We start from the raw sequence: 15,888 nt of genomic DNA, 5'->3' as shown, positions 1-15,888 counted from the left end.
TTTAGGAATGCACACTCTGTTAACCGGATGGTGGGGAAGGTTTTGTTTTAGCTTTCTTATTTGTATTGCATTTTTAGGTCTAGACTTAGATTTCAATCTATAAATAGCTTTTAAAAGACTTATGGGAAATAACAAAACTACAGATGAACAAAGTTAAAGCCCATCAGTTTATTTGAAAGTTGACCATAGAGGGCGACACTTTAAATTTCTAGTATTAATAAATTTTAAATTGGGACAATTGAGAATTATAAATGAGGTACTTTTTTCCTCTTAACACATCATAATATTGTTTTCAGGTGTACAAGAATATATTTTAGGCTGAAAACCTTCTTGGAATCCTCTTAGAAAGGTTTTGAATTCCTTACCTAGTTATTCTGTGAGTCACTGTCCCTTCCCTGTGCCCTTGATATAGGAAATCTAAGTGCACAGATAGTTTGAATTGTTCTCAAAGGTATCCCTAAGGTTGCAGAGATTTTTTCTTAATCAAAAGAGAAGATTAAATTTAACCAAAGTAGTGCAAGATTTGTACACTGAGAAGTAGAGAACATAGTTGAAAGAAATTAAGGAGCACCTAATTCAATGGAAAAACATCCCATGTCATAGATTGGGAGATTTAATACTGTTATGATGGCTGTACCACCAGAACTGATCATCAGATTCAGTGCAATCCTTATTAAAACCCCAGCTGGCTTTTCTGCAGAGATGTACAAGCTGATTCTAAAATTCAAATGTGAACACAAGGCCCCCAGAAAAGTAGAATAAGGTTGGAACACTCACAGTTTCTGATTTCACACTTGCTCCAAAGTTGCATAAATGAGACAGTGGTTGTGGAATGAGGATGGAAATACAGACCAATGGAATAGATCTGAGTCCAGAAATGAACACTGACATTTATGGTCAGTTCAGCAAGGGCACCAGTACAATTCACTGGGGAAACAATAGTATTTTTAACAAAGGGTGTTGGGATAACTGGATATCTGCATGCAAAAGAATGAACTTGGACGCTTACCTTACTGAATATGGAAGTAATTAAAAATGGATTGTAGGCTTAAAGAGCTAAAGCTGTGGAAGAAGAAGCTCTTAGAAGCAAATATATTAATGAATTGTTTTGACCTTGGATTAGATCATGGTTTCTTAAATGCGACTCTAAAAGCCTACGCAAGAAAAGAAAAATAGGTAAACTGGACTTCATCAAAATTAAAAACTTTGTGCTTCAAAGGGCACCATCCAAGAAAGTGAAATGATTGGCCACAGAAAGGGAGAAAATATTTACTGATAATGTACCTGATAAGGGTCTTCTATCCAGAATACATAAAGAATTCTTAAAATGCAATAATAAGGACACATAACCCAATTAAAAAATGAACAGCAACTGACAAAGGATTAATCTCCCCAATATACAAGCATCTCATGCAGCTCAATATCAAAAAAATAAAGAACCCAATCCAAAAATGGGCAGAAGACCTAAACATACGTTTCTCCAAGGAAGATATACAGATGCCCAACAGACACGTGAAAAAATGCTCAACATCACTAATGATTAGAGAAATGCAAATCAAAACTACAGTGAGGTATCACCTCACACCGGTCAGAATGGCCATCATTCAAAAGTCTACAAACAGTAAATGCTGGAGAGGGTGTGGAGAAAAGGGAACCCTCTTGCACTATTGGTGGGAATGTAAATTGGTGCAGCCACTATGGAGAACAGTATAGAGGTTCCATAAAAAACTAAAAATAGGACTACCATATGGCCCAGCAATACCACTACTGGACGTATACCCTGAGAAAACCATAATTCAAAAAGAGTCATGTACCACAGTGTTCATTGCAGCACTATTTACAATAGCCAGGACATGGAAGCAACGTAAGTGTCCATCACTGGATGAATGGATAAATAAGATGTGGCATGTATATACAATGGAATATTACTCAGCCATAAAAAGAAATGAAATTGAGTTATTTGTAGTGAGGTGGATGGATCTAGAGTTTGTCATACAGAGTGCAGTAAGTCAGAAGGAGAAAAACAAATACCCTATGCTAACACATATATATGGAATCTAAAAACAAAAAGGTTCTGAAGAACCTAGGGACAGGACAGGAATAAAGATGCAGACGTAGAGAATGGACTTGAGGACACGGGGAGGGGGACGGGTAAGCTGGGACAAAGTGAGAGAGTGGCATGGACATATATACACTACCAAATGTAAAATAGATAGCTAGTGGGAAGCAGCTGCATGGCACAGGGAGATCAGCTCAGTGCTTTGTGACCACCTACAGGGGTGGGATAGGGAGGGTGGAGGGAGACGCAAGAGGGAGGGGATATGGGGATATATGTATATGTATAGCTGATTTACTTTGTTATACAGAAGAAACTAACACAACATTGTAAAGCAATTATACTCCAGTAAAGATGTTAAAAAAAGAAAGAATAAATAACCCCTGGGGGAAAAGAAAAGTGAACAAAGAATTGAATAGGTATTTACCCAAAGATGTACAAATGGCCAGTAAGCACATGAAAAATGGTCAGCACCCTTGGTCATTAGTGAAATGCAAATCAACACCTTCAAACACACCTGGGAAGGCTAAAATAAAAAAGACAGACGTTAGTGTTGACAAGGATGTATGTGGAGAAATTAGAGTCCTTAGACCTTGCCGATAGGATTATAAATGCTGTAGCCACTTAGGTAAACAATTCGGCAGTTCCTTGAAAAGCTAAACACAGTTACCATATGAATGAGCAGTTCTACTCGCAGGTATATATATACCCATGAGAACTGAAGACGGGTGTGCAAACAAAAACGTATGCGTGAGAATTCACAACAGCATTATTCATACCGGCCATAAAGTAGGAAGAACCCAAATGTCCGTCAGTTGATGAGTGGATAAACAAACTGTGGAATCTCTGTAATGGAGTACTATTTGGTGATACAAAGGAAAGTGTCGTTACCTGCTGCAGCCTAGATGAACCCTGAAGCTGTTAGGCCAAGAGGAAGAAGGCAGTCACAAAAGGTCGTGTATTTCCCTTGTGAGATTCCATTTACACGAAATGTCCAGAATAGGCAAATCCATAGACACAAAGTAGATTAACAGTTGCCAGGGGCTGGGGGAAGGGTAGATGGGGAGTGAATGTTAAAGGGTGTGGGGTTGCCTTTTGGGTGGTAAAAATGTTCAGGAATTATGGTGGTGATTGACGAACACAAACCATGGAATTATTCACAAGTGATAAATCTTGAGTTCTAGCGAGTCCCACAGCCCTGGGCCCACTCACAGCGGCTCATCTCTAAGAGGAGGGGGCAGCCCGGGTGGAGCCAGGGGCCAGGGAGGGTCGTGCCCACCACCTGGATTGGGTCCTGTGCCCAGTGCGGCTGTGGCCCCCTGCAAGAAAAAAAGAAAAGAAAATGATGTGTGAATTATATCTCAGTAGAGCTATTATTTTAGAAGACAGAGGGTAATTTTACAAAGTTCTTAAAATACATTTGTTTTACATTTTGGCTAAGTTTTGGGGGAGGAGTAAATGTAGATTTGTATTCTTGAGATCAGAAACTGCTAGATATTCACTGGAGTCTTTCTTTTTAAGTTTGTTTTTTAAAATTTTTGGCTGCATTGGGTCTTTGTTCCAGCTCGCGGGCTTTCTCTAGTCGCGGCGAGCAGGGGCTGCTCTTGGTTGCGGTGCGCGGGCTTCTCATTGCGGTGGCTTCTCTTGTTTCGGAGCACAGGCTCTAGGCGCGTGGGCTTCAGTAGTTGTGGCACGCGGGCTCAGTAGTTGTGGCTCGTGGGCTCTAGAGCGCAGGCTCAGTAGTTTTGGTGCATGGGCTTAGTTGCTCTGCGGCATGTGGGATCTTCCCAGATGAGGGCTTGAACCCGTGTCCCCTGCATTGGCAGGCGGATTCTTAACCACTGCGCCACCAGGGATGTCCCCTCATTGGAGTCTTAAAATACTAACTTCTGTACACCCAAAACTTATATAATATTGTACATCAACTATACCTCAATTAAAAAAAATACTAATTTCCTGCTGGCTTGTCATATAAATGAATATAAGCAGGATTTTGAATTTTACCTGTTCTAAACGTTCATGAATAACTATGAATCTTTTTTCTATTTATTGTAATATGATCTGGAAAAGCAAGGCATGTCTCTTTTTCTAAAAGAGAATATTTAAATTTAAATATTTCTGCATATAAGAAACGTCATTTGGTAAGAATAGAAAACAATTGAATTCATGCTCATTTTTAAGTGTAGGCATGAAATAACATGCATTAATTTTATATTGACTAAGAAAATCATTTAATGATGGAATTGGTAAATATTTATACTTTAAAATCAAAACTTTACATGTGATATTTTGATGTAAAAGCTGGGAAATAGGTGATAACAACTTATGAGGAATTTATTTTGTAAATTTGAGACAATTTAGTTTCTATTTTAATGGCCTTTCTATGTATCCCAAAGGCAGTTGTGATGCATGACATTTGTGCAGTCCAGCATTTCTCTTAATAATGTGATTTTTGATGTCTAAAAAACTTGTATTTAAAAAAAAGCTATTTTAAATTTGGTCTGTAAATATAATGACTTATTTTAGAAGCCTCTTTCCCTGACAAGTTTAATAATTTCTGTCCTTTTTTTCAAACAGGATCTGGAAATAGTGTATTCCTATTTACATGGTATGGAAGCCTTATCCAACCTGAGGGAGCATCAGCTTAGGTAAGTCATTTTAATATGAATGACAATAGGATGCTTGGATTTTATGTGATTATTTATTATTGTTTAGAAGTAGGATTAAGGATAACTTACTTGTGAAAACTCTGCCTCATCTGGCCTTGTAAGTTTTACATCCATATAATAATTTCTGACATTTCTGCCATAGGGATCACCTCTCTGCTTCCTGTCCCTCTCCCTGCCCTACCCACCTGAAGTAATAAACACCGCTTGGTGAATACACCAAAGGAGCATTATTTGCCATCCTGGCAAATAAAAATCTACTTCCTAGCACTCAGCTACATAAGAAACCAGAATGTGTTTAACTATTCCAAGAATGATTCAGTTCACTGTTCTAGTATGTTTTAGGTCTTTATATATAACATATTTATTGCATTAAGTTGACTGCGCTTTTCTGGGAAATTCAGTTTGTACCATAGTTGTTTTTTATATAGTCCATTCATATAAAAATCTTACCACTTCTCTTGTACAGTGATACAGCAACCTTATTTATGGTTATCTGGGCTTACATTAAAAGATCAGAAACATCTTGTATAATCCAGTGATTAACTGGAATAGAAAATAAAGGACCTTAAGGAAGATGGATTACATATAAACACCAACTAGGACGTTATGGGAAAGTTTTGTTGTCTCCAGCTCCAGCTACTTTTGATACCAGCAGTTTTTAATTATGAAAGGAATACTTGTTCTATGTATTTCCCCATTACTCTTTAAACACTAGTTAATTTGTGAGCATGTCAATTTCATATTTAGTTGTTAATTGAAAAGTGTCAAGAGGACTGAATACTTCTAAAATTAACTTTGTAATGAAAATGATTTAAATTAAAGTTTTATTAGAAAGGGCAAAACCATTGGGAATTTGGAAGATGGCTCAAATTAAAGCAAGGATAATTTCTAAAGTACGTAACTTTCATTTTATGTTTTTTAATGACAGCTATCCTAGGAAAAAATTATAGCGCCAATTGTCTGTTTAATTGAATGCAGTTAACCTGCAAATGCAAATGAATTAATTAATATGAAAATATAAATGTTACATTGCCATATGCATATGACTACACATGGATAATATTTCAATAATATTCAGATATATCGATTATATAATGTGTGTCTATAGTATATGTAGTTATAAAATTACTTAGGTAATAGTAATTTGGTGCAATAGAAAAAGGAAAATTTTAATACATCTTACGAAAATTTTTAAGATTACAAAAGTAGAGATAATACAATAAAGCCCCATACACCCACTAACCATTTTCTGCTGTTTCAAAAGTAAATTTTGGTTAGAAATAACTGATAACTTCAACAGTATAGTTTAGCATACTTACACCTTAAAAAAGTCTATTTTGGAGACTATTCAGCTTTGTTGGCATGAACTTACAAGGAGTCACCTTTAAGATGTGTATCTTGTTCTGCTTGTGTCAAAAAGTCATTTGTTTCTCATATTTATGCAAGACATCAGCTACAACTAACTTAAGTCCTTTTTTAGAAGAAGATCAGGATAGCAAAATGAATAATAGCAAGAAAAGAAGTACAGATAAACTCAATGACTTGGATAAACTGCTTTGTAATAACTACCCTTTCTGGGAAAAGTACGTCTCAATTTAGAGAAGTTATTTCCTTTGAATTTTATAAATAAAATTTTACCCCTGGGATTAATAGAGAAGAGTTAAGACTTTCACATAATACAGTTTTCCAATTTTACCAAAAAAGCTCTTAATCAAGGTTTTCCAGGTCTGTGTATTCAGTGCTGGGCAGTGGAACACTGGTCTCCTAGGAAGGAGGGGAGGCTCTCCTCTTTGGGAGCCTCACTTTGTGCACTGTGGAGCTGTCCGTACGCAAGCAGTGCATTGATCCTGAGCAGCTGGTGACGTGCAGTTAATTGGCTGTGTTGCTGTAAGATCCCACACTCTATACAATGTAAAGGTTTTCAGGTCCTCACTGACATACTGTACGTCTTTTCCACACAGCATTATTTTTCTAAGGTTTGCTCCCTTCATACAGGTGGATCAGAAGCAGCATATTTGCCAAAGGGGAGGAGGAAGCTCCAGTGGGAGCGGAGGCCAAGAATCTGTAAAAAGCAGAGTAACTGGGGCCATTCAGTGCTGGAAGCAAGAGCCTGCTGAATTATGTGTGTGTGTGTATATACATGTATACACACTACATATATATAGTATACATATATGGTTATGTGTGTGTATACATATATATAGTATAACATATATATGGTTATATGTGTGTATATACATATACATACATACTACATATATATATGGTTATGTGTGTGTACATATATACACACTGCATATATATAGTATAACATGTATGGTTATGTGTGTACACATATATATACACACTACATATATATAGTATAACATATGGTTATATGTGTGTGTATACATATATACACACTATATATATAGTATATATATGGTTGTGTGTGTATACATACATACACATACTACATATATATAGTATAACATATATATGGTTATATGTGTGTATATACATATATATGTACTACATATATATAGTATAACATATATGGTTATATGTATGTGAGTGTGATTCATATATATATATACACACTACATATATACAGTATACCATATATATGGTTATATGTATGTGTGTGTATACATGTTTATATATATGTACACTATCTATATGTAGTATAACATATATATGGTTATATATATGTGAGTTTGTATACATGTATATTCTTTAGCATTATGGATGAGCGTAATTATTGTTATACAGGCAGTTTTAGACATTAAGGAACAACTAAAATCTGGCTAGTATATTCTTTAGGAATTCAGGGAAGATCAGTATGCTTTTGATAAAACATTCCTTAACAATGTTTAAAGAAAAAAAAGCATTTTGGTACTGGTTCCATTTATTTAGAACATTGTCCTATAGACGATTTTATCATGATTTTCTCGTGGCGCTAGATTAGTTGTTTTATGCAGTCAACAATTATCCACTGCAGTCCTACTACCTGCTAGACATCCAGGCAGGCCAAGAAGAAGCAGCAGTGAAGTAGACCTAGCCCCTGCCGTTCCTAGTGGGGCAGACAGGATTTAGATGTTAGCATGTTGGGCATGGTAAGAATGGATGCTGGGCTGCTTTGACTTTGTGGCTGAAAGGAGGGAACACTTGGGTTGGCTCAGCTGTGCAGAGACCCCTGCAGTGCCGATGGGCCCCCGATGCTCCACGGTGGGAACAGTCAGGGGCCGTGGGAGAGTAACTACAGGATGCTAAGTGTTGTCAGCAGCGCAGGGCTGCGTGTTCAAGGATAGGAGTTTGGATTTTCATGTAAAGGCAGTGGAGATTAAGAGCAGGTGTGAGGTAGAAGCCCGCGCACCGCAAGGAAGAAAGATCCCGCGTGCCGTGACTAAGACCCTATGCTGCCAACATAGATAGATAGATAGATAGATAAATAAATAAAAGAGCAGGTGCGACGTGATGTGACGTCGTGTCTGGAAAATGGACAACAGGTGTGCAGAACAGACACAGAATCTACCTGTGTGGTCCTGGTAGGAGATGACAGTGGGATGGTCGCTGAGACTGGGTTTTCACGGGCAGGTGGTGAACGTGGTCTGCCTGGGAGGGTGGGTTTTGGAAACAGGATGTGGCGGAAAGCTGGGATTTGAAGGAGAGGGAGGAGAGTCAAGGATGGCGACTCCAAGGTTTTGGCCTAGACGATTGGGTTCTGACTGGGAGGACAGATTTGGGGGGAAGGAATTTAAGATCTATTGGACATGTTGAACGTGGAGCGGCTGTTGCACCGAGTAGGCATTTGGATGCGTGGTGTCACGGTGAGAGGTTAGGTGAGGGGCATGGCTTTGGAGCATCAGCTTACAGATTACATTAAAAATCGCAGACTGGGGCTTCCCTGGTGGCGCAGTGGTTGAGAGTCCGCCTGCCGATGCAGGGGACGCAGGTTCGTGCCCCAGTCCGGGAAGATCCCACATGCCGTGGAGTGACTGGGCCCGTGAGCCATGTCCGCTGAGCCTGCGCGTCCGGAGCCTGTGCTTCTCAACGGGAGAGGCCACAGCAGTGAGAGGCCCGCGTACCGCAAAAAAAAAAAAAAAAGAAAAGAAATCACAGACTGGATGAGGTTACATGGTGCAGGGGAGAAGAGGGCGGACAGCCCCTGGAGGAGACGCATTTCGAGTCAGGTAGAGGAGTGAGAGGGGCAGAGAGTCCAAAGGAGACTGAAAAAATGATGAATAAGAGGAAAACCAGGAGACTTAGAGCAGAAAATGCTGTAAGGGAAAGGGAGTCATCACATGTTGCTGAGAAGTGGCATTAATACAAGGTCAGAAAAGATTTAGATAACACAGAGGAAGCTGACAACTTTAGAGTTGTTTTTGTTTTTTGGCCGCACGGCTTGTGGGAGCTCAGTTCCCCAACCAGGGATTGAACCCGGGCCCTGTCCGTAGAAGCACAGAGTCCTACCCACTAGGCCGCCAGCAGCCTCCCCTGACCCCCCTTTTTTTGAGTTTCAGGGACCCAGTGATAGAGGAGAGGGAGGCGGGCGAGAGAATGGAGACAGTGTATTCCCGTAGACAACTCTAAAGGGAGAATTTCTGTTGCGGGAAAAGCAGAGTGTGGATAGTAGCTGGAGGCGGTTATGGGGCCAAGCATGTCTCCTTCCCACACAGTGGGCGGTCCCCATAAGGTGTGTTTGTGGATTAAGGAAGCGATTTAGGAGAGAGGGAGAAACGGATGATGGTGTGGGAGGGGTGAGCCTGCAGGAGTACAGGGTCCACCGTAGAAGGACTGGGATCCAGTGAAAAGGGTGTAACAGGAAACAGGGCAGAGCTGGTTACCTAATTTAAAGACCTGGTATTTTTAGACCCATTACTTGTGTCTCTCATCCTTTCCTAAGAAGAATTGGTACGATGCAGTCTACTAAAACTATATTTAATGATGTGTATTCAAGGTTCGATGCTACCTTCTGGAGTTAAGTGAAAGTTTCGGGCAAGGGATTGAGAGGCTGAGGGGGCCTTTGAAGCAGGGTGCTGGTCGTGGGACGATCAAGGCAAAAGAAAACCCAGGAGGGTGGTTTTCAAGTGAAAAATCAAGAGCGTGCAAACAGCAGAAAGATGGATGTGTGTTGATCCCAGTGTTTTCACAGATGGGGACTGGTAGCCTCACTGACCAAAATGGCACTGCTGTTGAAACAGTCACTTTTTTTTTTTTTTTTTTTTTTTTTTTTGCGATACGCGGGCCTTTCACTGTTGTGGCCTCTCCCATCGCGGAGCACAGGCTCTGGACGCGCAGGCTCAGCAGCCATGGCTCACGGGCCCAGCCGCTCTGCGGCCTGTGGGATCCTCCCGGACCGGGGCACGAACCCATGTCCCCTGCATCGGCAGGCGGACTCTCAACCACTGTGCCACCAGGGAAGCACGAAACAGTCACTTTTACAGCCAGCCTTTTCTATTTCCTAGTTCCTTCTTAAGAAGAAATAGTCCTTTTCTCTTTTGCATTTCTGTAACTTTTGGGAAATTTTACATGGGCTTAATATAATAAGATGCTTTTTGAAGATGCTGCTCTTGAGGTAATTTTGAATATTTAAACATTTATTCATGTTTTCTATAATTTTCATAGTTTATTTTCCTCTGGGATGAATCATTTGAAGTAAATAAATCTTTAAGTTGTAAAGCGTTCATTTAGTCCTTAGTCGTAAAAATATGCACTTTAATAAAAGCCTACTTTTGTCTGAAATTCCATACTGTTAAGTAACATTAATGTTAAACTGTGAATTATGTTATCACTTTTTGAGTTAATAGGTTTTCCTTTCTAATTTTCAGCTTCTTTCTCATTTTCTGTTTACCTTGGAGAACATTAATTTGTCCACATGTCATTTACAAAGTATAAAACACAGTTTTGTTCCCTACGAAATAAACTGGATGAAATTGACATCTAACAAAACATTTCTTTTCTAGCATCTCTTTACCAGATTTCATTTTATTTTGTTAACCTAGGCACCACAAATATTTACCTTGAGGCCAATAAAGGATTGTGACAATTCATAAAAGTAATGTTAATTTTCTACATAATGTCTCATTTACGTTTTTAAACTATTAGTATGTTTTTTCATGACAAACGATGAACTCGTGTCTTTATTTTTTGTTTTACAGGTTAATGTGTGAAACTGTGAGATATGAAAGACATGAAGCCAATGAAGTTTTATACTAGTAGGTGTTTCCTCTATCTCTGCACAATGTGTAATGCAGTGGCTAGATGATGTCCTTAAAGTATCAAAGAAGTACTAGGGGCACCTTGCCAAGTCAGCACCGCCTTAATTTTGCATTAACTTTTATTGCATAATTTAGAAATGTGAAGCATTTCAACTATTTCAGTCCTTTGCTGATAAGTTCACATCAGCATCTATATGTTACTCACATGTGGTTGGAGATAGTATTTCACATTACAGAGTATTTTGACTTTTATGAAATGAGAAATAGTGTAGAGTCTTTCCAAAGGAAAGTTTCTTCTTTAAATCATATTGATGTTCCTTTTAAGATTTAACGTACTCCTTGAAAAAATGGCAACTAATTTTTTAAGCAATGTGATAAACATTCAGTAGATAAATATTGGTGTGTTACAGATACGTAAGCTCTGATTTACTAGGCATATTGTTTTGTTAATGTTTGCTGTGAATGACGGTTGTTCTGTTGACTTTCCTTCCTGTTTTTCAAGGCACTTACTAAGTAATTACTACTTTCCATGCATATTATAGGGAATCTTTATTGAAATAAATAAAATACAGCTTCTGCCCTTAGGGAGGCTATAATCTTTTGAGGGAGGTAGAAATAGAAAAAAGGAAAGCAACAACAATGAAAACTAACCCACCAGAATAGCCGAGACTATAGGTTTGTACAGAAGGGGTGCAGGGGAGGGTCTCGGAGAAGGGACCCTTTGCCCTGGGTCTCCTAGCATGTCTGGTGGTCTCGCGGGACTTTCTTGGCAGGAGGCACTGTGTGTACAGGGACAGAGGGGGAGGGGCCTGGCATCACGTGTTGAACAGTGCGGCCAGTTTAGACGCATGGCCTGGGGTGTGTGGAGTCAGGAGAAGGGGCAGGCCACAGTCACGCTCGTGTGTGAATGTGTCGTTGAAAAAGTCATCCTCGATTCTTTAGGCGACTGGAAATGAGGCTTTTCCTCCTCAATTACATTTTATTCTGGAAAATTACAGGTGTTCACAGTATTAGCGACAGTAAAACGGGCCCCTGTGGACTCACCGTGCCACGTTGTCGACTGACAAGCGATGATGTTTCATCTCTTACTCCACCTCCGGTGGATTATTTTGAAATAAATCCAGACATATCATTTCAGCCATCATTGTTTTGATATGTGTTTTTAATCTTTAAAAGATAGACTTAAAAAAAAACCACTTAACCACAATATTATCATCAAACCTTAAAAAATAATTTTCATATCATGTAAATAATCACATTTCTTTGTCTCAAATTTTTTTTGGTACAGGTTGTTTATTGGTTGTGTATCTTTCTTAAGTCTCTTTTGGTCTGTAGGTAGGCGGCCAGTTTTCAAGCAGCAAAATGATGTGACCAGACGCCTCCCAGCTCCACACATCCCCTCAAAGATAATATCTGTGTCTGCCTGAAAACACAGAGGGTGGATTAGGTTGAGTGGATGGGCAGGGAAATCTGTTAGGAGAGAATTGCAGTCATCTGAGGTGACAGAGCTTGAACTTGGGCAGGTGGAAGAATGGGGCCATCATGGACGGATTTTAGAAGATATGGGTGGATCTGATTCAGGATGGTTCTTGGCTATCAATATCCATCTAGGGCTTCAAAGAACATACATGCAATAGAGAAGAGTAGTAAATAACCCAGACATAAATGGTAATGAGAAAACTCACACCAGGGGCAAATGCCCTTAACATATTTATCCTTGAAGGAATCATGATGTAAATAACTTAAGACTATTTGTCCTCTTTCAGGAGCAATTAAAAGCTATCCGTTTAATGGGTGTACACCTGTCAGGGTTGGCAATCTCTGATGAGTATCACTGATGTGTATTTTAGCAGCGCAGTGGCAGTCAGCGTCAGCTTTCTCTTACTTTGTCCTTTCCCTCTGAAACATGGTTTGGGCCGCGTCGAAGACGAGGCAATAGCAAACGTGTAACAAGCCCTTTGTCCGTGCCACACACTCGAATCCGTGCTCTGTGTGCATTGATTTAATTCTTCCTTGCAGCCGTCTTGCAGGTAGATCTTTCATCACCCCCGTTTTACATATGAGGGTGCTGAGGCTTGTGTCACTGCTCAACTCGGGATCTGGACTTGTGCCCAGACCTGGTGACTCTGCAGCCCTAGCTGCCCCCAACACAGCAGCATTTCCCAGCCTTCTTCATGCCTCTGTAGAAAATGATGCTGTGTGCATGCAGGCATGAGGACTGCATCTCTCCCTGGGGTGGCCTCCCCAAGGCGTGGTGGCGGCCCCTGAAACCCGCCAGCACTTCTGCCCACATTGTGCCGGCTTCCTGACAATTATCATTTAATTTAATTTTTTAATTTTTTATTTTTTTTTGCTGTGTTGGGTCTAAGTTTCTGTGCGAGGGCTTTCTCTAGTTGTGGCGAGCAGGGGCCACTCTTCATCGCGGTGCGCGGGCCTCTCACTGTCACGGCTTCTCTTGTTGCGGAGCACAGGCTCCAGATGCGCAGGCTCAGTAGTTGTGGCTCATGGGCCTAGTCGCTCCGCGAAATGTGGGATCCTCCCAGAGCCAGGGCTCGAACCCGTTGTCCACTGCATTGGCAGGCAGATTCTCAACCACTGCGCCACCAGGGAAGCCCCCGACAATTATTATTTATTGTTCATTTAAATGGAAGGTAGATTGCAGTGTTTTAAATATATTTGCTTTTTCTTTTTAAAGTCAGTTTAGGCAGTGAATATGAGCCCTCCTAATCATGCAAAGCCATGACTTGGATAATCCTAAATTGAATGCATTTAGGAGTTTGCAGCAAGAGTTGATTGTAGTAGTTGTTTGTTTTGGACTAATTAGCATGAGGTGGCAGTGTTCCTAAGCAATGAAGAATCTATGGGTATTTGGTAGATCATGATTTCCTATGACCCAAAATTCAGAGACTAAGTGTAGATACCCTCAGTCAGATTCCTAGTATTTGGCCAAGCTTGTGTTGAAGGTTAGTGGGAGGATTTTCCTCCGTGAACCTTGAACAGACTTGTCTCTGCTCTGAGCAGTTGGTGTAAGCGCGGTTTTGAAAATTAAAGAACACTTGTATTTGGGGTGTATATAAATCTGTGATAACTTAATACCACCCCTCTTTTTTTGGGACCTGTTGTCATTACCTCTTGGGGGGAATGACTTGTCTGTGCTTGAGCCTGGAGAACAACAGTGCAGTTGGACTATCAAAGACTGTCAGAATTTTGCTTTATGACCAAGAGATGAGTATTCATTTTCCTTATTATGTTTGCGTGCTGGTGACTTCCGAGTCTATGATTCTAATAATTTCACCAGGTAAATATAGTACCCTTTTGATCCACTTCTGTGCCTCCTTTTTCTTTTTTTTTTTTTCTTTTTTTTGCAGTACGCAGGCCTCTCACTGTTGTGGCCTCTCCCATTGAGGAGCACAGGCTCCGGACGCGCAGGCTCAGCGGCCATGGCTCATGGGCCCAGCCGCTCCGTGGCATGTGGGATCCTTCCGGACCGGGGCACGAACCCGTGTCCCCTGCATCGGCAGGCAGACTCTCAACCACTGCGCCACCAGGGAAGCCCCAAGTGCCTCCTTTTTCTTACCTGTAAAGTGGGGACAGTGATCACAGGTTTCAGTGTTTCCGGCTGGCGTGAGGCTGAGACGCAGGGCTCCGTGGGAAGGAAGTAGAGCAGGGCGCACGTGGTCGGTGCACGGAAATAGCAGCCGCGGGCAGCATTCTCACTCCATTCACTGTTTCGGTAATTTACATTTTGTTCCCCCAGTGTTTTAGCTGCTTTAAACTTTCTTTAGGAAGGAATTATGACAACAGTGTTCTAATTCCCCTGGTGTTACTGTTTTAACAGGAACAGTATGACAAGCAGTATGCCCTTTAAAATTATATTGTGATTCAGGAGAGAGCTGTGGTTCTGATAAAATGGAATTTTTAAAGTGTAGACTTGCCCATTTAATTAGGTACGATTAGTTGAGCATTACACAGTGGACAGGAACATCAGGTAATTTCTGCCCCTCTTTCATTTGTTATCTGTTAGATGCTGGGTATTTTGCTAGCTTGGAAATACTAAGTGAGGTAATACTCATTTTAGCTGAGGGACTTATTTTAGAGAATTTAAGAAAGGAGATAAATAGGGGGGTCCGTTCTCTTTACTTTTTCTTTAATGGCCAGCCATCCTCACCATTTCAGTTTAATATATAGTTGCATGTAAAGTGCTAAAAACCTTTGGATCAGAAATTCGACCATTCAAATATATATTTTTTTAAGCGTGCACACACAGCCGCTCTCTAAACACGGGTATCGCTGAACCGTGGGCCCGATTGCCACGCACGGGTCGGACTGAATGCTTTGGTTTCCAGAAGAGTTTTCAGAGCACTTTGTTAAGGGGTTTATCTCCCCTTATTGCAGGAGAGGAAATCATTCCTTTTTCAGAAGAAGCTGCATGGAGGCTAGTGGAGTCTTTTCAGTCATTTGCACTGAAATCTGTAACCTCCAAACTTGAGGCCCAGCTCCCCCCTCTGCCTGCGCTTACCGGTCTCCACGGCTGGGTTTCCTGTTTCCACCGCAGCTCGCCCCTGTCTGCTCCGCGTGCCCCTCCTCCTCCAGTGGCCCATCTGGGCTCAGAGCTGCCTGTGCTCCTGTCCCCTTCCCCTCCTGGAGGGGGAGCTGCCCTCCCTGCAGTGTCGCTCCTCCTACCCCCTGGGTCCTGCCCTGTTTCCCACACAGGGTGAGTTGCCATGTCTCCGTCCTTAGGAAGTTCTCCTGGGTTCTGGCCCATATCCAGTTACTGTACTGCTTTCTCTTTTCGGATGTGGCCAAGCTTTTATTTACTTTTACATCAAGTCTTTTTATTTTAATTTTTTAAACTTTTAAATTTTTTATTACTTTTAATTAATTAATTAAATTTATTTTTGGCTGAGTTGGGTCTTTGTTGCTGCGCGCGGGCTTTCTCTGGTTGCAGCAAGTGAGGGCTGCT

The 15,888-nt window shown here is 40.8% G+C and overlaps 1 protein-coding gene across 1 annotated transcript in view; it reads left to right on the top strand.

Moving 5' to 3' along the window:
- RAPGEF2 (Rap guanine nucleotide exchange factor 2) overlaps positions 1-15,888 on the top strand; it is a 247,062-nt gene that overhangs the window by 76,259 nt on the left and 154,915 nt on the right. Inside the window, exons 2-3 of the mRNA XM_082611143.1 lie at positions 4,634-4,704; positions 10,866-10,922. Coding sequence (XP_082467269.1) covers positions 4,634-4,704; positions 10,866-10,922 — 128 coding nt within the window. The remainder of the gene's footprint in view (positions 1-4,633; positions 4,705-10,865; positions 10,923-15,888) is intronic.

This window comes from Mesoplodon mirus (assembly GCF_964341445.2).
Source record: "Mesoplodon mirus genome assembly, chromosome: 2".
Taxonomy (NCBI): Eukaryota; Metazoa; Chordata; class Mammalia; order Artiodactyla; family Ziphiidae; genus Mesoplodon; species Mesoplodon mirus.
This window is presented reverse-complemented; position numbering and strand designations above follow the sequence as displayed.